Raw genomic sequence first — 21,884 nt, forward strand, 5'->3', positions numbered from 1 at the left:
AAAACACCAATAAAGTCTGTTTTCACTCTCCACTATGTGCATACTATGTGCTTCAATCACTCTAACATTCACAGAAACTTCTTCCTCAATTTCCCTACACGTAGCTGTAATTCTTCTCTTTAATTCTTCCAACTATTGAAGCTGAGTTTTATAAACTATAAATGATCATTTTAGTTTTTATTCGTTTATTTGTAAACGCATTTGTTCGAATATTCTATTTGTAGAAAAAAACAGTAAGAATTCAATTAAAAACGGACAATGAAATATTGAGTTTTTTGTTGAATTACTATTTATTATTGAAAATTTAATTTCGCGAGTTAAACGTGGGAAATAGCTTTTTTAAACAAAAGCTTCTTCATTTTCAACAAGATGTAGCTCAACGATATTGTTTTCTTCCTGAGTGGTGACACGATCGATTTCGTTGCAAATTAATTGGTAGAAGAGGACCAGTTGAGTGGCCACCGCGATCTCCAGATTTAACGCTTTTGAATTTTTTTCTCTGGGGACACTTTAAATTTATTTAAAAAAAAAATCAAGATTTGGAAGGATTGAAGGAAAGAATTACAGTTGCACCTAGGGATATTCAAGTAGAAGTTTTTGTTAATGTTAGAGTGCAATTTGAAAACAGGCCCAATTAATATTCACAAAATAATGAACACAATTTTGAATACCTAATACATCAATAAACATTTTTTCTACACTATAGTTTATTCTTAAGTTTATTTACGGTTTGAACATTATGTTTCGAAAAATCTCTCAATGACAAAAAAAACAAGTACATTTGAAATGGTAACTGAAAAACTTTTTAAATGAGAACCAACTGAACCCCTTTTTCTATTTAAGATTTTAATGGTTGCTTCCACCCTCACTAGGGGGTGCACGATATTTTACAGAAAAACGACATAAAGAAGCTCCCTTTCGAAAATAAAATCGACGTGTTTCTGTATATATCTACGTGTTTTATCTGAAGACGAGGACGAGGACAAAATATAGAGGGTTGTTCGTTTTTAAATTAACGCACTGTAAAATGCTAAAGTAATTATTGTATCTTAGAAAATTATATCTGCGAAAACCCAATTTTAGAATTAGCGCATGTTAAAAGTTTAATTTATTTCATTCGAACATACGAATTTCTCATACGAAATGAACAAACTATATTTCGAGAAAAAAAATTAAATTGAACTAGATCCTCTCATTTGAAAAACCGTATGCTGTGGTTGTCCCTAACTCGTGCATACAAGGTTGACTCTATGGTCAACTTTCTCGAGGATACCAAAAAATTCAATTGCCTCATTTTATTCAGCAAACAGGAACGTCCATCTACTTCCAGGAAATCAATCTAACCAGACTAAGACTCATGATCCATTACAATTTGAATGTTTCGGTCCCCTATAATTTGGTCTTTATTTCCACTCCTTGCGTCCAGGAGAGGTCCAATCTTGATCCGTCCACCAACATGAATGGAAGTTGCCAATCATCGATCTCTAGCGCAATTTTCCTTAATATGGAAATGAAACAGCTTTAAGCTGTGTAATTAATTTTCAAAAGTGCAATGAAATTTTTTGATAATTTACATTTCAGTCCTTCTGCATATGGCAATCACTGAATTTAATGGGTGGGTCTGAGTGGACACTCGTTAGTTTTAGTGTGTAAGCTTCGAAGGTACTCAAACATGACACCCTGGACGTTACGTATAGGACAAATGAGTAACGACTAGAAGATGAACACTCAGAGACCCACACGGGCAGATTTTTCTTTTTATTAGTCATAGTTCCTCGTATAAATTTCACGTGAGAATCGCGAGGTTTTTACCGTTCCTCGTATATAATAAGCCCCCTTCACACCTTGCCCTATATTAAAATTTGAAACAATGCAACTTAAGATCTCAAATAATTAAACCAGACAAGAAACACTTGCGGAAACGCTTCAGGAATTGCGAACTTGGGTGGAGGAGCGTGTCGTTATGCGACAAGATTTCGCTCTAATGTATTGTAAAGCCGCCTTAAGTGCCAGATGGGTACTTGTAAAATCTCTGAGTAATCCTGGATGTGGTTTTGCCGAGAGCTGCAGTCGGATTAGGGCGGGGTATAATTGAATTTTCCATTTTACTATAGATGTAAGGAACTATACTTTTTATGTTATGTATTATTCCAGAGGACGAGTACGTCATTGTGGGGCGAGTGGATGGGGGTAATGCATGGGGACGAGATCGAGTACGTTTTCGGACATCCCATGAACATGTCTCTTCAGTTCAACTCGAGGGAACGGGACTTAAGTCTGAAGATCATGCAGGCCTTCTCCAGGTTTGCTGCCACAGGGTGAGTGCTCCCTTCTTCCAATTTTCACTCGATTAAGCCCGAATGGAAGAAGTTTGTCCAAACTTAATCCGAGGGTATTGAGTAACGCCTTTATGGGCATTGAAGCAATTTCCCGCGTATTAATAAACCCCCACCTTGCTTCGACAACTTAAACTCAAAGCCACAAAGCACTTGACGGAAACTTTAGATTAATATTTGTTCGCTGGCTATGCAGCAAGATTATTCACCGAGGAATAGATAATCACTTAAAAAGTTAAGAATTAAATTTTGAACTTCCCAATTAATTCTTAATCAAATGAGAAACCAGTCTCGTTCGTTACAAGTTTATTTGGCCAAGTCCAATTTAAATTTCCGGGTTGTGTCAAGCGGAGCGTCTCCCGGGCTTCAATTAAACAAAGCAGGCAATAATAAGAGATTGGGTTATCTTCACATAATAGAATAAAGGAAAGAAGAGTTTAGTAAGTCTTTACCAACGTCTGGCATCACCGGGACGCATACATAATTCGCTGAGTAAACATGTGCCCTCGTAGCATCCGGATAGAACTTACTCTTGTTGGTAAACTTTGAACGCAAAGCTGTTTGCATTGCTAAAATTGATTTGTAAATTCATGGGGCCATAGAGAGGAACAGTATTAGGTAGCTGTGCGGATTTGAGGGGATAAGTGAGTCCTCCGATGAAACAAATCGCCGAATTAGCTACTTCATCAAATTCCTTGTAACTGCCGAATTCCTAGTGGACACTTAGCTCAAATTATCCCGTGTTAGAAGAGAAGGCTGCAATAAGAATCAGCATGGACAACAAATCCTTAAACACCAGTAAGACCCATTCTTGTTGGACTTCCGAGTAGATTACCTAGCAATTTCAGCTCAACTTATTAGCATTTTAATGTTACATAATGACTAGTTATGTAACCAGTTGGGAAAAGGACAATTTTGTGTAACTTACAAATGTTTGCTCAGTAGTACTAGTTGCTCAAAATAGTAATTTCTCGACGATTTTCTTTGTTTTTTGCACTGATGTGCGCGTAACGTGATTATACAGGGTTTGTGTTTGGGAGCTGACATAATTTGCATATGGAAAATCTAAAGTTTAACGTATTTTTGAAGTTTTTATTTTTGTTTGGTGGACAAAACCTGACATTTTAAAAATATTTTCAATCCGGTGTGACTTCCTCTTACTCCAGGAACTGCTCCTTCCTTCATTTTTTTTGAACGGAACATGGCAGTTTTCTAGCGGAAATTAGTTTTCTGTTGAAAATAAACATGACTTTCACAGTACAACATAGTACCGATTTTCAACTGTTTTTGATTTATGGAAATTTGTAAAGCTTTGCTAAAACTCAATTATTTACCAAGCTACTTGACATAAATCAGCGAAATAAGCCTTAAATTACTTGAAAATTAACACTTTTTTAAACAAAAATAAACACAAAGCAGCCTGATCGTGTAAATGTGCACGATGTATCAATTACCTACGCAGTATAAAGTAGTTCAGAGTTTTTCGTATTTGCTCGAAAAGTATTAGTTTTTGATGACGTATGATTTTTTCCTATCAATCGAATGATGGAAAATTAACTGTATTCGAAAAAATGCCTTTTTTGAATTTAAATATTTTTAATTTCGATAGTTTTTTTTAAAGTTTTTCAAATATTTCCCTTATTTTTGTAATTATCTATAGAGACGTATTAATGTTCCAGTGATTTAAAATTTACCTTAGCCATTTATGTCACATAGTTTTGTAAATAATTGAATTTTGGTAAAGTTCTACAAGTGTCTAAAAAGTCGCAAAGATCGAAGTAAATGAGAAATAGTTGCGAATCGGTACTGCGTTGCGTCGTGAAACTTATATGTATTTTCAGCAAAAAACTAATTTTCCCTAAAAAACCGCGATCTTCCTTAAAAGAAGTGAAGTAAGGGTCGATTTCCGGTCTAACCGGAATTCGATCAAGTTGAAAATATTTTGCAATGTAGGTTTTTTCAACAAAAAAAAAATTCAAACTTCCAAAAAATACCTTAAACTTGTCATTTTGCATATACATATTTTGTCAGCTCCTAAAAGCGGATCTTGCACAATTAAAACTTTACGGTGGACAAAATGGGAATACAAGACCGTCACGTTGGCCTTATAAGAAAGACAGGTCTTTTATAATCAGAAAACTTTTTACCTCGACCTATTCCAATCCCTTTATATAATCATAAAGCTTGCCCAAATATGTTTTTTGATGTTCTTTTCCCTTTCAAACTTTTCGCTATTGCATTTTCTCGTACCAGAAGTTTTTATAGAATTTGAATTTACATAAGTAATAAATTTATACAAGACTCGAATTATCGTTATCGGGACGCTTCAGCATCTACTCCACCTAACTACCTCAAAGTTATTTCCTTCGATACGTATAAGATGGTTATGTAGCCACTCGAGAATTAGAATTTAACGTGAAAAAAGTAGTTAGTACTAGAATATATCTGTTAGTTTCTGAGATACAAAGTGATTTTACAAGTACTCAATCTCCAAAATGCCAATTGGGGCATTAGCATACAAAGGACCTTTGAGGGGATATATCTCGGGAAATTGTGGAGTAAAATGCCGGAAGAAACTACCTCACGGTAGTCGGCTCGTTGAGCTTTTAGGCCCAGATCGAAATGAAGTGCAATTTCTCTTTTAGTTTCTTAGATACGGAGATACAATGATTGATGGAGCAATATCTCCTAAAGTTCGCGTCGAACTTTTACGAAATGCTCCGTAGAACACCTCAAGACCATAAACTTTTTATTTCAGAAAACCTGTTACTGATGATGTAAACTGGCCTTTATACACCAAGGAGCAACCCCAGTATTTCATATTCAATGCCGAGAAAAACGGCATAGGCAGGGGACCAAGGGCACAAGCATGCGCCTTCTGGAATCACTTCTTGCCTAAGTTACGAGAAAACTCGGGTAAGTTACCGACACATTATTATCTTACACATTTATGTGCGTTTCGATTTTACGAATGAAAGTAAAAAAAAAAAAATGTTAATCATACTTAGAGGGATTATGGCCTAATAAAAACAGGCCGATAAATCTCCTATCGACATGTAACCTGGGCGGATTCCACAAAACACCCTTTAAATTGGCTTTGGCCTGGAGATATTCACTCCCTGCCAACCTCATGTAGAACATTCGTTGAATCATATTGGAGCATTGACGCATATTACCCAATAATAGAGTGGCTTTCCACCGTCCATCGACATTTATTAGGGGACATATTGATGTCATTTGTCCACCGTCACTGTCATGCAATATCAATCAAGATCCCGAATAATTTTTCTTCCTGGATTTATACGGTGCCTGGTTGCGGGTTTATTGGCCATAACTCTTTATTCGCTTTATAAATGGCCGACCCATACGAACGTTCGTCCACAGTAGGTACATTCTGTGTCAACCTCAAATTAATACTTGCAGTGTGGAAAGCGAATTCGAACTTTGGGAGTTAAAACTCACGATTTCCTGCAAAATTTCTATTTATTCGGCATTATATTTGCTACAAAACTTAACAAATTTGTTGTGCAAATTGCCAAACTTTGCTTAAATCTCCATGAATTTTTAACAACACTTAATCCGTTAAGAGGTTAGTGAAGTGATTTCCTCTGGAACTACCTCCTTAGAGCTGATTAAAGATTCAAAATTGCATAGTTTAGTTGTTGTTGCTGGGTAAGTAAATTTCAAAACTAGTTGAGGCATTTTAAGTAGAATTTCCGAAACTGTTCGCTTTTTCGGAGAATACAGTGTTGCGTTGCCAATTCACTCGAATAAGTCAAGAAAAGCCGAGAAGGACTAATCTGCAGAAAAGCCGGCTGTTGGAAAGGCAGAAAAAGACCGGTTTTGTCGCACATTACCGTCAAAGCTCTCCAAGATCTCTTACATCTTCTTTAATGAGTCATAGTTTGTGCGAGCTTTTAACGTTTTTGATCTGTTACGTTTTGGCACCTTCGAAAAACTTTTGTAGGTTTTCGAGTTTTGCTCATACCGACAATTATCTTCTGCTCTTACAATTGTGCCCTTAATTTTTTTATGTCGATGAATTTTGCTCCTTCTCTCAAGTTTCCTGCGTCTCATTCCGTTCCTCCTCTTTCTTTCTCTCGGTGTTTTTTTCTGTGAATGGTTTTCGTCCGCTAAACTATCTTAGATCTGTGATTTCCTTCTTCCTTTTCGTTATCCTCTCTTCTATCTCACAGCCAGTTTTTTTATATTTTATAACTTAAAATTATCTGGCTGTCTAACGTGAGAAATGTGAAATTACGCTGCAATTCCTTATGATTGAAATTGTGAAATAATTTCTTTCTTTGCACTTTTTTTAAATTCTCAATTATTTGCAATTTATCTCCACATGTTACACGATTTACTCGTTTGCAAAATATGGCGATAAAAATGATGCCTATCTCAGTATGGCATAGTTTTTGCTTGAATAATGATGGCGGCAGCTTACCATCTGGACCTTCCATTGAATAATTTAAAGTCAAATTTTTCTTGAATTAACTGTTCCCGTAATCACGTTTCCTGTATCTCTATATTTTTTTCTCCCTGGATTTTTGTTCATTTTCTTCCTTCTCTCTCATTCTATCTCTCTGAATGTTTCTTTGTACGAACTTTTCTCGCCCTATGTTTGATATATAATAATATATAAACCTATTTTCCTCTCCGAGTTTTATTTTTACCATCTGTCATTTTGAATTGTGTTCTCTTTAATGTAATCACTTTCCCTCTCTCCGTTTTCTTCAAATATCCTCAATGGATGTTTCAATTTTCTACAACAACGAAATTACAAGAAACTTTTTCTGGATTCCATAAAGATTTTCCAAAAATTTCCTCAAATGAACTTCATTCACTGAGGCCAACTTCGGTTGTGCATAAGCTTTTATCTTACTTTCCGAGTTTCCAATTGGCTTCGAAAGCTTTGATGACAAATCATTACAACTTTAGGAAATTATTTTTCCCAAAACTTTTTGATATTTTTTTCGTCATTTATTTAGTAAAATGTAATTTTAAATGTTGGAACTTAAATATTTTGGGCGGTTTGCCAAGGACTTGAAGGGCCTCCCAAGATATTTAGTTTTTGATTCAATAACAAAATTTATATCAAGATTTGGGGATTCCCCAAGTGCTGTCGAGTTTGCTTTGGGTCTGTTTCAATTTGCGAATGCTTTTGGATTCCGAAGAAACGTTACTATACTTCCAACATCGGAGGCATTATCCGAGCTTCGTCTCAACAAAAAAAAAAAAAAAAATTCGGTAGTCCAGGAGTACGTGACGTGATAGTAACAAAACCTTATTTTTCACCTAAAATCATACATTTACAATGTAATTGCTCTATTCAAGCAGCAAAATATGGTCATCACGTTTGAGCCAAATAATGTTATCTTGTTCAAACTTCAAGGCACATACTAAAGTCGCCGTAAATGTACTTGAACCTTCCCTTCAGGCAAGAGCTCGTCTTTATTTCAATTAGACAAAGAAGTTCCATCCCTGGTAAGTCCGAGACTATTCGTGCCTATAAATTTTAAAAGAGACCGTCGGTTGTAAAATTGTTTTACCGTTGCCAAAGGAATGAAGCAAAGCCCTTTTTATTGCATTTGTTCTCTTCGGCTTCATACTATCTACTGCGTTTCTTAAACTAATTAATTCTCGATTTTCCTTCAGCTTTTCCAACAGTCAGTTTTGATGCGGTATTTCAGTTCGAATCGACGAACTATTCCTGAAGTGAAATTCGATAAACAAATCTCGGGGTTTGTTGATTTGGCTTTGTGTAACATATCACCTGCATGTGCCGCTCATCAGGGATGTAAAGATGGCTCGGCCCCCATGGCCCAACCCTCAGGGAGTCGCAGATCGATGGGCATGTTTGTATGCACGGAACCAGAGCGGTCAAAATATTACGTTTCCCTTTGGCAAAAGGAGATCGGATTTGGATTTAAAACCCTTGGCAATTTCCTTAGTCTTTTCTCAATAGACTTTATTGAAAGAATATTTTATTGGTGCCCTACAGCTCCGATGGGAATTTGCCCTCAAAGGAAGTTGATAGCATGGCTACATCAATAGCAACAATGGAAATTCACTAATCACAATTGTAATAATACGTGGAACGCAAATTCGTTTTTATGTCAATCTTGAAAAATCATTAACCTTAGCTTTGTAGTTTCATTCCATTAAATTGTAGGTGATAAGATCTAAACTGTGGTTGAACAAAAAGAACAAAGCGATTTATACGTTTATAATATTCCAGTTCGAAAAATTCCAACTAAGTTTTCACTAATGGCTTATTAATTAATGGTTGGCAGTGAAATTTTCTTTGATCACTGCAGTGAAGCAGTAGGGAGCATTCATATTTGAGTTTCGTGTTCGAAAACACCGAAAAGTGTTCGGCAATCTTATTTACAATCGCGAAATGTCTCGCAAACTCCTACAATATCCTTGGCAATTTCTCAATTCTACGAATTTAAAAAAATTCTAGAAAATTTCGTGTATAACTTACAGAAAGTAACAAAGGTCCGTCAGATCCTCCTACATCACAATTTAGAACAGTTGCTGACCAACTCGATGGCCTTCGTAATAGAGCTGAAGTGCCGTAGGGTGTTCTCTGCGCTGCCTAGTTTAGAGCTTTTATGAAACATCATAATTCAAAAATTACGAAATTTCCACCTTTAAAAAGTAATTTGCAGTTCATAAAAGGAGGGTGGTGAAAATTATTAAATCTATAGTGTAACGATTTACAACGGACCTGCATAGTTACATACTTTCGCAGGCGAATTAGAAGTGTCGTTCTAAAGCTCTTACACAACTTCATTAAAAATTCAAATATTTGCAAAAAATCTCAAGTATACTTTGGATTCTCTCAAAATTCATAGTCTTTTGATAGTCATTATTTCCGGGCCTCACTTAGATTTGAAACGAAAACATTTTAACAGATTTCTCAGTAACCTTTAGGAAGGTTTTTCCCAATATCCTCTAGATGATTGTCAAATTTGATCTAAAATAATTTCTATACTAACGCGAAACACCAACCACTTTCAAAAATAACCAAACCACTCGGGCACTGTCAGAAAGCTTCAAGAAGCGGTCAAAATGTCTCAAAATTCTTCTACGACTTTTTAGATTTAGAAAAGGTTCTAGATATTTCAAAATCTGTTTTATTGAAAAGCGAAAACAGTCCGAAATTATCAAGAGCGCTTAAGAAGCTTTCTGGAATCCCGGCGCTTTTTTAGGATGTAAAAAACTGCACGCATGTAAGGGCCATGGACTAGTAATTTTTGTATAGACTTAATAATCGAGATAGAGATATGAATGCAGATCCTTGTGATTTTTAAAATGATCTGCAACGATAATGGATTTTCAACACAAAGGTCGCTGAAAAAATGTCAAAACTCTGTCAAAGAATTTCCATACTTTCTTAACACAGCAGACGCTCGATAATGTAAACCAGTTCAAGCCATGTGTGGTGCATATTAGCGAAATGTTTACATTAATGAATGAGATTTAAATAATAAACGGTTTATTCAAGAAACGTTTAACACGTATATATAAGGAAATAAACAAATATCCTAACAGTGATAAGCTATTTTTAATCAGAAGAAAAATAATCTTAAATTTTAGTCTGCGTAAATTGCCGTTTAACATTGTCTTTCAGTGTCTGCGTCCGCAATTTACGAAGAACTAAAATATTCGTGTATGATCCTTGTTTTCTTTCAGTCTAATTTAAAGCTTCGTTAAAGCTTACATAACTTGTCGCTATACTTCTAACTTCAATGGAAACGTCTTTATCGTCCTCGCTGTCTGTACCTTCCTCTTTATTAACATCATTCATCTGCTCGGCTTCGTTCCATAATTCAATGTCAGCAGGAGTACAACAACGTTGAGATCCACTATTTTTCATAATTCAACAACATCCAATGAAGCACCGACAATAACATCAACATTGTATCGCAATATTTCCCTAATTACCCCCAGGGGAACATCATCTTCGTCTTGATCATTGGTACAAAACAGATTGTTCCAAAACCCCTCCTCTTCAGTTGTCGCTCTGGAGGATGGCGTAGTGCATTATCTAATAGTAGCAACGGCTTTATTGAAAACTTTTGTTTTTTTTTTTAGTAAATTTTTTAACTACAAATTCAGTAATCTTAAAATTATGAATGTGTAGGACATTTGTGATCACAAATCCATGGTCATGCCTCAGGGACAAAGCACTTGGGAAATCACTTTAGGATTATGCTGCTAGTTATCCAAGCGGTTTTCGAACAGTCACAATGAGCAGAGACATTAAAATCTTTTAATCAGGGCGCATTTGTCGCTTTCTGTTTACGTTATCGAGCGTACACATTGTTAACGCCATCACGCATCTCTTGTATTTATATGCAATTCGAAGCCCATTTGGAGGGTGTGTAACGATCGCTGTTCCATCTTTCACAGCTACTCTAGGACTTGATTAGGAATTTTGAAAATTCCTAATATCTAAGAAACATTAAAATCCATTAAAATTTGTGACCTGGTGGTATGAAATAGATACATCCTGACATGCCAGCGACATTATCCCGTCGGAAAACTATGACGAGTTCCATCAGACCAGGATTTCTCGGCCTGCGGGCGTTTCTTGGAGATTAAAAATCCCAACGTTACCTTGTGCAGCACTGAGGAGATCATAATGAAAAATGATAATTTTCTTCCAATTCGATAAACTTATTTTAAACGATTGAAACTAGAGTAAAAATAATTCCCGTTCCATTTGGACAAAAGCGGTTTGAGCATTAGTCTTTCGATTCATTTCAACACATACCAGTTAGTGCTTCCGTGGCACTCATTTAATATCGTTTAGAATGCCGGATCCGTATATCATTCGCATCCCACCAATTTCCTTAATTACAAATGTCATTTAGTCGAAACATACATATGTATCCCTAAGGAAAAAGAAATAAAATGATAGGGAATTACCGTCTAAGTTTTGACGATAATCACGCAAAAAACACGTTTGTTTTTCAATTGATTTTATTGGACATTTGTATTTTTCAATAATTATCATTTAATTTTGTTCCAGGTTCTGGAGACCCTCCCTGCGTGAATACATACCTCAGCAAAATCTCCTCCTCCTCACCCAGCAGGCTGGAGTTAACAACCGTCTCTAGGGTACTACCTCTAATCGTTACTTTAGCCCTATTTCCCGTAGTAATATAATTTGAGAAATGGCTCAACTTGCATTAATTTAGCTACCCAATAGAGAGCTTTAGGCAACTTCCTCAAGAATGGACAAAACAAGGATGGAAAGTAATTTGGGGGATTATCGAGGGCGAAGGCTTTTGGGGCCAGGATTGGTTAGATCGTTGGATAAAATTGGGGAAAGAGTTGTTTAATTTGTTCCAATCCGTTTTGGACTTAAATTTTAGCGGTTGTGATTGAATCTTATTATTGATATAAAAATATACAATGTGTATTTTGACGGTAGGCATATGTATTGCTGCTATTATTTGATGTGCGATGTTCCAAATTAGGTGTATTTTAGATAAATTTACGTGCGAAAATGTCTTAAACTATAGTTTCCTCTATTGTTATGTTTGCAAATATAAGGTTTGATGTTGTTAGTCGCTTTGACGGTTTATAGTTTAGTTGCCAATCCTCGCCTCACTAGCAAAACGTTATGAAATACTTCGTGTAGAAAAGCTTAAGTATATTTTTCTAGAACTCACTGGTTTTGAATAAACTGACACTGTGTTAGAGGTAGTCCTATAGACGATGATAATTGCTATTCATTGTAGCTAGGCAAAAAATAATACTTTTAGGGGATATATAATAGTTAATCTAGTTGTAAGTGACCATGAAAGAAAGGAACACAAGGACGAATATGACTGAAATTTATTTTTTAAACCAGAATTCCCAATTTGAAATAGTTTGACAACTTAATAACAGGTTTTTGAACACAGGATTACCTGCTCTTCACAAAATGCTCCTCAAATTCGTTAAGATGAGCCGACCCCGTTTTCAGGTTGTTCGTCGTCTATTATTTCAATGGAAAACATGCAGTTTTGTGGCATCTTAAATTAGGGGAACTTTAGTTATTGAATTTCCTAATTTCATCAACTTGGATGCGTTCCAGAATGATTTTGTCCAGCTAATTTAAAGCAGTATTAGCGGAGCGATCAATTTCTCATGTATTTACTTCTCAGACAATGTACGAGATTTTAGTACTGAAATGCCTAATTTTTGATAATTTGGATGCTCCTAAAATCACCAATTTTCGTTACATTTCGCGTGTGCCCGAACACGTTAGTACTCTAGTTAGAAATACATGATCAGAAAACGTTCCGCTTTTAGCAGTTTTAGACATATTAACAAGCTCGTGTAAATCTAGAAGAATTACTAGATATCTCTCTACTTTGATGTCGTATTCACTTGAGGTTCAGGGCGTATTTCGAAGAATCATAGAATCGTTAGGAAGGCGGTGTAGCGGAACCAGTACCGGTACTTCGGTCGCCCGCAAGAATTGCATTGTTGCCACCAAGGGCCACAAATGAAATCAATTTAAGTACCGGCTCTAGGTCCGTTGAATCGGCATTTGAGTCATGATTGAATAAATGGGCCTGCGATAGTCAAAAAGGTAACTTTTTAGAATATGTACACCTGTGTAATATCACATAGATACTTATTTTAATCAATTGACAGTTTAGAGCAATCATGGGCTATATTAAAGAGTGACGTAATTAAATTGTAACATCACTTGTGGGATCATCAAGGCCGAATGAAAGAAACTTGACACTGAAATCGATGAAAATTAACGATTTGCAAAATTGAAAAATGAACTGAAAAACGAAATTTTTTTAAAACCATCACGGAAATCCACTTAAACGTTCATAACGGAATGGTTTTCAAAACGTTTTCCATTTGCATGGCAGAAATGTAGTAATTATTTGTTTTTAACCCTTTTCGAGATAGTGAAAGGTTTTTGCACCTACTCGGACTATATATTTAAATTGGAGTGAAATGGTTTTGACATTCCTATTCTTAACTATTCGAGTCAAATCTAGATATTTAATAATATCTAAATTCAGCTTGAATGTTTAAGATAGGAATGTAACTTAGCGGAGAGTTCAGTGACTCGTACCATGGAAGGTACCAAAAACGGCCATCTTTCTATTAAAAAGTCTTAAAAACGGTGGAGGTGTTGCGAAATGGAGCATGCCATGTGAAATATTCGCAGATTCTCACGAAAAGTTGTAAAAAACTCATTTGCGGTGTTTTCAATTTTGTCGCTCAATAATTCAAGAAGATTTTAGTAAGGTCCGATCCTCGTTGTTCAAGCCTGTTGCTGAGAATTCTGGTTTTCTATTTTGCTAGCTTATATACGAAAACTATACACTTTTGGAAAGCAATCAATGATCGCTATAAAACTGGAAAGCTAATAGTCACGTCAAAGAAGGAAAAGCTGGCTGCCAATAACAGCGAACGTTATTGTCTAGCCCATTTTCCACCGTAGCCACGGGACGTATTGATTCAATTTGGAGGCCCGTAATAAATTAAAAGCTTTGACGCGTCTTTAGGATCGGTTTATCAGTGCTTTAGTACTTAACCAGACATTGATAAACCGAGCCTCAATCCGGCACCGACTGATAAGACAGATCTGACCTAGTATAAATCCACTTTTTCCCTTCTACCATCCACAAAAAATTTATACTAAGTCATAGACAATCATATCTACGACGTTAATAATGAAATCTTATGTTAGTTTAGGAACTATTATTGGCACGCTCATGCCTCTGTAGCTTATCTGATCCATGTAAGCTGATGTTAACGTTTAATCGTAGTGACTGTTGACAAGTACATATCACAAGAACATATCTCTTTTACACACATATCATAAGCGAGGTGATAAGAATAATATTTAATGCATATCAGAATATCGTATTAGTACATTAGCGTATCAAGCCAAAAAGTAAATTACTATATTATACATACATATTGTTTTGTTACAATAATATATACACTGTAAAGTTATACACATGTCTTGTGTTACTAGAGTTGTAGCTGAAGCCGATTACTACTCGTGTAGTAAGTTTTACTTAGGTATATAGATGTTAACTGGTTGCTATTTAGATATTAAGGTTTCCTAATGTTACTTCAAACCCTGTTAAAATCAAATCCTGTTTTGAAACCAGCATTTTCGAACTCTACAACGAAACATGCACACATCCGATATGGCCTAGATCGCGAAATGTCGATTCAAGGTGGTACTAATGGGAGATGCTATGGAGTTTAGGTATGTGTTCCAGTTTTTTAAAAGCGAAAATATTTAACTTAACATTGAGGAAAAACCATTGAACATGGTGCGTATGAAAAATCAATTTCCTTGCCGTGGCCGTGTTCCCACATGGCTCCCGACTGTAAAATTTAAACTGGAAACATGTGGGAATACGATCTGCTGCTCCTCGAGATAGTTTCTAGGCCACAGGCGGTTAGATTTTGGGTACTGAGTTTAAACTCCCCAGGGGTACCTGGGAACACTACCTATCATATTTACGAGAAGTGGAATGAATTTTATATTGACGGGAACTTTCTCATCATATGCAAAGTGCAGGGTCTAGGATTAAGTCCGTTTTACCGTTTTTTAGTTTAATTTCCTTTGATATTTTTCGCTTTTAAATTCGTGTAGCGAAACTCGTATTCTCAATAGCGCCTCTCAACCGTTCGGTTTTGCGATCCCGAGTCCGGCCTTGGATTTCAATGATTTCCATTTTTGTTATGAATTGTCACCTTTCTCAGTGGCGACCATATTTTATTAAATAACTGTCGGGTTGGTAATAACTTCAGTAAAATTCCATTAATTTACGTCACAGGCCTAAGTGGACCAATTAACGGCCGTGGCGGAATTTGCTTCAAGGTCTCTAATTCGTAAGTTCTTACTTGTCTGATAATACGTCGCCTCACAGTACAAGACACCGTTAAAAATTTCGTATACAGAGTGAGTCGTAATGGAATCGACGCAGAGCGGATGCGCGCGGGGGACCTCGAACTATGGCGATTTTTGAATTTTCCCTTTCTGCGATTAATAACTGACGAGATGTTGAGTATCGAACTTGGCTTGTAAATTTGAAAAAAACGACATTTTTCGGCAATTTGTCATCACAACGCAGCCAACTTTGGACCGTAGTTGGTGTTTGATAAGGGTTGGATTAGGGTTAAAGTCTAAAAGAGTTGGGTTTTTTTCTGTAAAGTAACTAAAAGCGTATTAAAAAATGTATCAAATGGCATTATGAATAATACCATTTAATAGCAAATTTCACTTTAAAACTTTTATTTCCCCTCAAAATTTGTAGAAAATCATATCATTTTTGATTAAATTCCAGTTTTGTGGAACAGAATCAAACCAAATTTAAAGGAATTTAAAGCATTACGTATCAATTTACTCGCTAAATGAAAATTTTCCAGCCATTTCTGAGCCAAATAGCCCTGATTTAATCCCGCGTTTGGATATTTGTCACTTGCATCACTTTGGAAAATTACAAATAGTTTATACAAATAGGAATCTCTTTAAATTTGGTTTGGTCCTATTCCGCAAAATTGCAATTTTATTAAAAACGATTAGGTTTCCGACAAATTTTGAAGAAGTTTTAAAACGAACTTCGCTGTTGAGTGGTATGACCGTTTGTTAGTTACTTTACAGGTAATAAAATCTATTTCTTCCAGATCTCACCTTACTCCTAATTTAACCTTTACTGATCATATATTGACGTCACATTTCTACCAACTGAAGATATTGATAAATAGGAAGTGTCTTTCACATATCGTTACGTCGTGCTGACGCATTATTGAAAAGTGCAGGTTTTTAGAAATTTCCAAGTCAACTTCGAAGGGCAATTTCTCTTCAAGTATTAACTGTAGAAAAAAAATCGATAAATTGTCATGATTTGAGGTCCCTACACGCTCTTGCTCTGTGTCGGTGCCGTCACGACTCACCGCTTATACGGGGTGTATCTTAAGTAGGGGATGTCGTTTTGACACGACAGAGACCGCAAGAAACTAAGCAGAACCTGTATGTAACACTTTTCTTAAAAACACTAGAAATATGCGCGTGTGAAAATTTTAATAAATACCAAACCTTTAATTATTACTCACTCCGGGACTGGCTACAAAGGGTGTTCGAAATTGTCGCCATTGAGTGGATCGTCTCGCAGCATGTGTAAAACACATTCGTAAATTTGTGCCATTTTAGATAGCTTGAGTCTTCCAGTATATATCCACCATGCTTTGCTTTTAGATTTCCCGTCTCGTGAGGTTTTCCAACAAGATAAATAAATCTCCGGGATGAGGCCTTAATGGAAAACGCTCGGCGTACAACCGCGAAGCTGCGGCCGCATTCCAGCGACACTCCGCGTATACCAACAACACATCAACCAATTCGTTATTAGAGTAATTATGAGCCATTTTCAATTTAATACTATTCGTATTTATCAAAATAACACCTGGGATCGAGCTTCGTGACGGATTTTTAAATCTGCATAAACATAAACAATAAACGTTAAACTGAATAAAAACAATAAACATTGAATGTTGTTTACGTTTTTACGATAACTGGTCATTTTTTGTGGAATTTTTATTTCCCTTTAAGCTGAATTTACTATTATATGCAGAGCCGGATTTAAATTTTATCGACGCATGTATTAAAACTCATACGTGCATGATTCGCTAGTTTCTGAGATTTCGGAAAAATGTTGCATAAAGATTTTGCCTAGCTTTTGAGGTTTAAACGTGTAGTGTCAAAAGGAGGACCCGTACTTAAGGCACACCCTGCATATAACATCTTGTTGTATTGATGGAGAGTGAGTATGATCGGTGTCAACATGAAACTTTGCTCGTTCTCGTGAGTTCAAATGGACCGTGTTCCTACATATCCTTCGGCAGACCAAGTTTCGATCCCAAAACATGAACTTTCTAGTTATGAATCAAAGTCAGACTAAGTTGAAAATGATCGGGGTTCCCTCACCTCTTAGCATCGGTAGTGCCCCCCGCGAAGAAGAAGTTGAAAGTAGGATTAGAAAAAAAGATAAATCGTTACATTTCACTGTGTGCATACCAGGTTGAAATTATTTTTGAGAGATGCATATCTAGTAAGGACACAACGGAGAAAGCTCCTGAAGGCGCTCAGTTTCAATAGAAGAAACGAGGAGAAGATAATGGAAAAATTGCACAGAGAAGATGAGGAAAATCTAAAAAATGACAAGAGGCCGAAGACCAAATTCTGAGAGCTCTACAAGGTGTAAAAGTATAATACGACCATTGCAATGTAGTGGTTCTTCACGAAATCTCTCAGATTATTCAGAACGGCCCTAGCTCCGAGTCCTCTTTCGTAAAGCAAATTGGTTCTGAAGTTCACACAGGTCCACAAAAGAGTTTTATTTTTGAACCTGCATTTTATCGCTCATGTTATGATATTGAATTCTCAAAAACAACTACAATCGCAATTTCTAATTAAAAATGCATTGTTGCTTTTATCTGTTAGATAATGAACAAAAGATTCATGTTTCAGCTTAAAGATTAATTTAATCCATAATAAGGGAAACGCAGATGAAATTTCGCTGCTTGTTACATATTTGCCGAAGTCGTGTGAGTTCTTGGAATACGATACACCTATATTCTACATTAAGAATTTTAAACGGCCATTACACATTTATGGGAAACGTTCCTCAAGCCCTGAGGAACTCAAATTAATAATTCAATAGTCTTAAAAATAATAACGACCAAATGACTTCTAATCTTTCTTTCTTTTCAACGCATTGTGGATAATCTCCCGAATATTTAATGAGTTTCTTCTATATTCGCCTATAATGAGAGTGAACAAAAGAAGTATAATTGTTAAATCAATATTTAATTTCGCTTTAACTGTTCACTCACAAGGGCGAAAGTTTCAAGATCTACGATTAATTAGGTAAATCGACCAGAATGATAATGATAGTACTGTAACGATATACTGGTATCGTGAAATCAAGTAGAAATAGAGGGATTGTGTACGTGGGAGAAGGACCACATACGGTTTAATATGCACCCGACAAAGACCAACAAAGTGGGTTGCCAGACTAGCGGCTAAAGTGGCGGTATCTCCATTTCGATATTTAGAACAGTATCGATTTCGCTACCTTCCTAAGCCCAAATTTTTAAAAATTTTGGATGTTATACATAATAAATTATGTATGTCTTTAATCATGCAGAAGTTTAATGCGAATGATTCACAAATCAACAACATTCTTAGATTGCAGGAGTCGCACCTCCAGCAATCTTTGTTATCGACTTCTATGTTTTTCTTCCATTGAACTGATAAATAAATCACTTATACTGAAACGAATAGTTCAATAACCAAATATCAATACGATCTTATTGTATTGAGATAAACAATTTACAATAATTAATACGAGTACAAAATAATCACAGAAATGTAAAAAGAATAATAGTAACCAATAATAAACAATCGATATTTTATACTCCTAATTAACTTATTACATAGAGCAAAAGCAGCAATGCAAAAAAATGAAAAAAAAAAGATCCATCACTAGTACTTATATTGCTGAAAAAAGTGATAGATCTGGTACTACTGGAGTGACTTCACTCACATCAGCCGTTAGCCTCGCAAGCTCCTTCATTCGTCTTTGTCTGAGTCACATTAAACCTTATTCGGTCTTTTTTCCGCTTGCACAATCCCTTTATTTTCATTTGAACTGGTGATACCTGTATATGATGGTGCAAAGTACTTTCTGCACATAGAAAGTTTATATTTTTGACAAGCATCTGTTCACTCATTTCACAACACATATCATTCTTTTCTGCATTGGTCTCAATGAAGAATTTTCAATTTTGACATGCTATTCATAATAAAAAACACCACGTTCGTGTTCTCCTACTAGTTTCACTTTAAAATGATGGTTTCCAACCGGAATTGCTTCTTTAACTATAAAAGTGAAGATTGCAGTATCGATATGGAGATATTTCTCCAAAAGCAATTTAACAGGTGTTTACTTTTTGATCTAGAGGTGATCAAATAGGAGAAGTGCTTAGTTAAAGCAGTATTTAATTCAGAATCTTATGACACAGACTTCATATTTATTCATTCGTACTTACGTTCTTGATGCAATTTTGTTAAGTTCTTCAACTTAAACCTGGCTACATATGTATTATGGAAAATTGTACAGATTTCTTCAGCTATTAATACAGATTAAATCTCATATAGATGAAAATTTTGTGCAATGATTCCATAAAAGTACTTTATGGTGTGTAGTCTGAATATAATTCTGAAGTATTTGCTGCAAATTACGAGAAAAAAATTTATCAGAGAAATGTTTGAAGTAGAAACGATTTGTTCAAAGAGGAACAAAGCACTAGTTGAGGGTTACCGAAATTGATTCCTACATAGTTTAAATTAATAAGAAATAAAATGTGGTAACAGCCTGAAAGTACTATATATGGACTGTGTTTGCCTTTTGCTAATGAACACTACTATTTTCATGACTGAATTATTGTGGACTGTTGATTCAACCGAACCTTTAAAAATCTGTAAGAATAAATATAATTAAGCATATTGGTCTTACAGACAAATACATTTTTGCTCTGAGGGGAAAACCACAGGAAAATAGTATCAGTTTGGTTCAAAATTCCTTAGGAATCTTTTTATATAAACTGTCGACCTAAACAATCAGGACATTTTCAAAAATTATTATCTGAGGAATGACTTCACTGATTTCAATAATTAAAAAATATTCTGAAACCTAAAATGGCCCCATTTTTTTTCGGAGTTTTCACCATACATTTAAACCTCTTTAAGAAACACGATAGAGGGGTCTCTGCCGAATTGAGCCTCTGTCTCCTTATAAAGGATCTTTGTTTTATCCGAGTTTGCTACTACTGATTATGATTTGCTGTCTAAGCCACCATGACGTTAACAATATTTTGGAGTTTTCTTTTGAAATTTCATTAAGAAAATTCCATTACTCTCCGAATCGTGCTTTTAAAATATATTATTCCTCATCATCGAAATCTGTTAGTCCTTTTAAAAGGATAAAGCTACGAAAATGAGGAAAAAGTTTGTTTTGGCCAGTAGTTTATTCCATTGTTAGTACATTAGGGTACGGGATTGCTGTCTCTAAGATGTACACCAATGAAGCATTTAGGATATGAGTACCATACTCATGCAGTGTATAAAAAATAATAATTTTAAAGAGACAAATAAAATAGGCAGTCATATCAGCTAATGCAGTATGAACTCGTCCCCTGGAAAATTTGAATAAGTGTGTAATAATAGAGTAGAATTGAGAAGATTGAATGATGTAGAATGAAATCTTAATAGAGAGAACTACCTTATAATAAGGTGGTGAACAAACTGAAATTCAATATCATCCACCATTTGCCTATACGCTAATGAAATATGGTTCACTTCTTGCGCGATCCAGCTCGGTTATCACACAGATGATCCATCAAAGTCAATATAAAAGACTCTAGATGGCTAATTCATACAATTATTATACCCTATGGTAAGCTATTCATGTTATATGTAAATGTTTTAGTAGTTCTTATATACCAACAAACAAACGCTTATTATAAGAGAAAAAGTAATTACCTCTCCTAGATGATGTTGTAATAGGCAAGTAGTTTTCCGGCCTTCGATAATGGTAGTATATTAAAAGACATCTCCAGGTATTATTCAATAATAGGAAATGTTGGGCTGTAGCTACAGCAGGTTGTCTGTGGTTTAAAGAGGGTTTAGTTTAAAGAAGATGTACGATACATTAAAAATTGGCTTGACAAGAGAACTATAATGTAAAATGTAGCGGTATTAGGTCTAGAATAGGTGTGCACTACTATTATTAGCACTATCAAACCTATGAGCGGTCGCAGCTTTAAATTAATCGCCATTTGATGTGATATTTATGCGATAACTTGTTGTACATACATACATACATACATACATACATAAACAGCTTACAATTTTAGCAACCACTCTATTCAACAATGTCAATGCTACTTACTAAGCAAAATCGTCGGTGAAACACCTTAGAGTTATCTAACTATACGTAGTAGATCTGTAAAATAGACACTAACTTAATGTGCTTCGAATTTTAGCTTTTCCATTTCGATTATGTTATTATCAGGAAAAATCAAAAATGTTGAAGAGATTTCTCGAAATGGAAAATGCGAAAATTAAAGTCGCTGTCCCAAAACTCTTATGATTTGAAAAGGCTTTTAACTGTTTCAGTATGGTTCTAGGAAGACCATATTATGCTCTAAAGAGTCAATATTAAACTAGAGTTAGAGGTTAAGATTTTAGATGAAATCCATATTGTATGTAGCCTAATAAGGAACAAACTATACACGTAGGCCTATCTTGTACCAAAAGTTATTAGTTTTATATACACTTCTACCTATTTTGTTATCTTTATATGATGTGTGCGAAATCTAACCCTAAAATGTTATTATATTCAACGTTACTTTATCGTTCATAAAACCTTTATATGTTCCGTTGGTTGTCTTACCTTATAATTAAATAAAACGAGGATTATTCCCCAGAAA

At 35.3% G+C, this 21,884-nt stretch overlaps 1 protein-coding gene across 1 annotated transcript in view; it reads left to right on the forward strand.

Moving 5' to 3' along the window:
• The window catches only part of LOC136345519 (acetylcholinesterase-like), an 82,021-nt gene extending 60,137 nt beyond the window's left edge, over positions 1–21,884 (forward strand). The window contains exons 4-6 of the mRNA XM_066293925.1: positions 2,155–2,318; positions 5,095–5,252; positions 11,383–21,884. Coding sequence (XP_066150022.1) covers positions 2,155–2,318; positions 5,095–5,252; positions 11,383–11,519 — 459 coding nt within the window. The 3' untranslated portion in view covers positions 11,520–21,884. The remainder of the gene's footprint in view (positions 1–2,154; positions 2,319–5,094; positions 5,253–11,382) is intronic.

Source organism: Euwallacea fornicatus, chromosome 20 (genome assembly GCF_040115645.1).
Source record: "Euwallacea fornicatus isolate EFF26 chromosome 20, ASM4011564v1, whole genome shotgun sequence".
Taxonomy (NCBI): domain Eukaryota; kingdom Metazoa; phylum Arthropoda; class Insecta; order Coleoptera; family Curculionidae; genus Euwallacea; species Euwallacea fornicatus.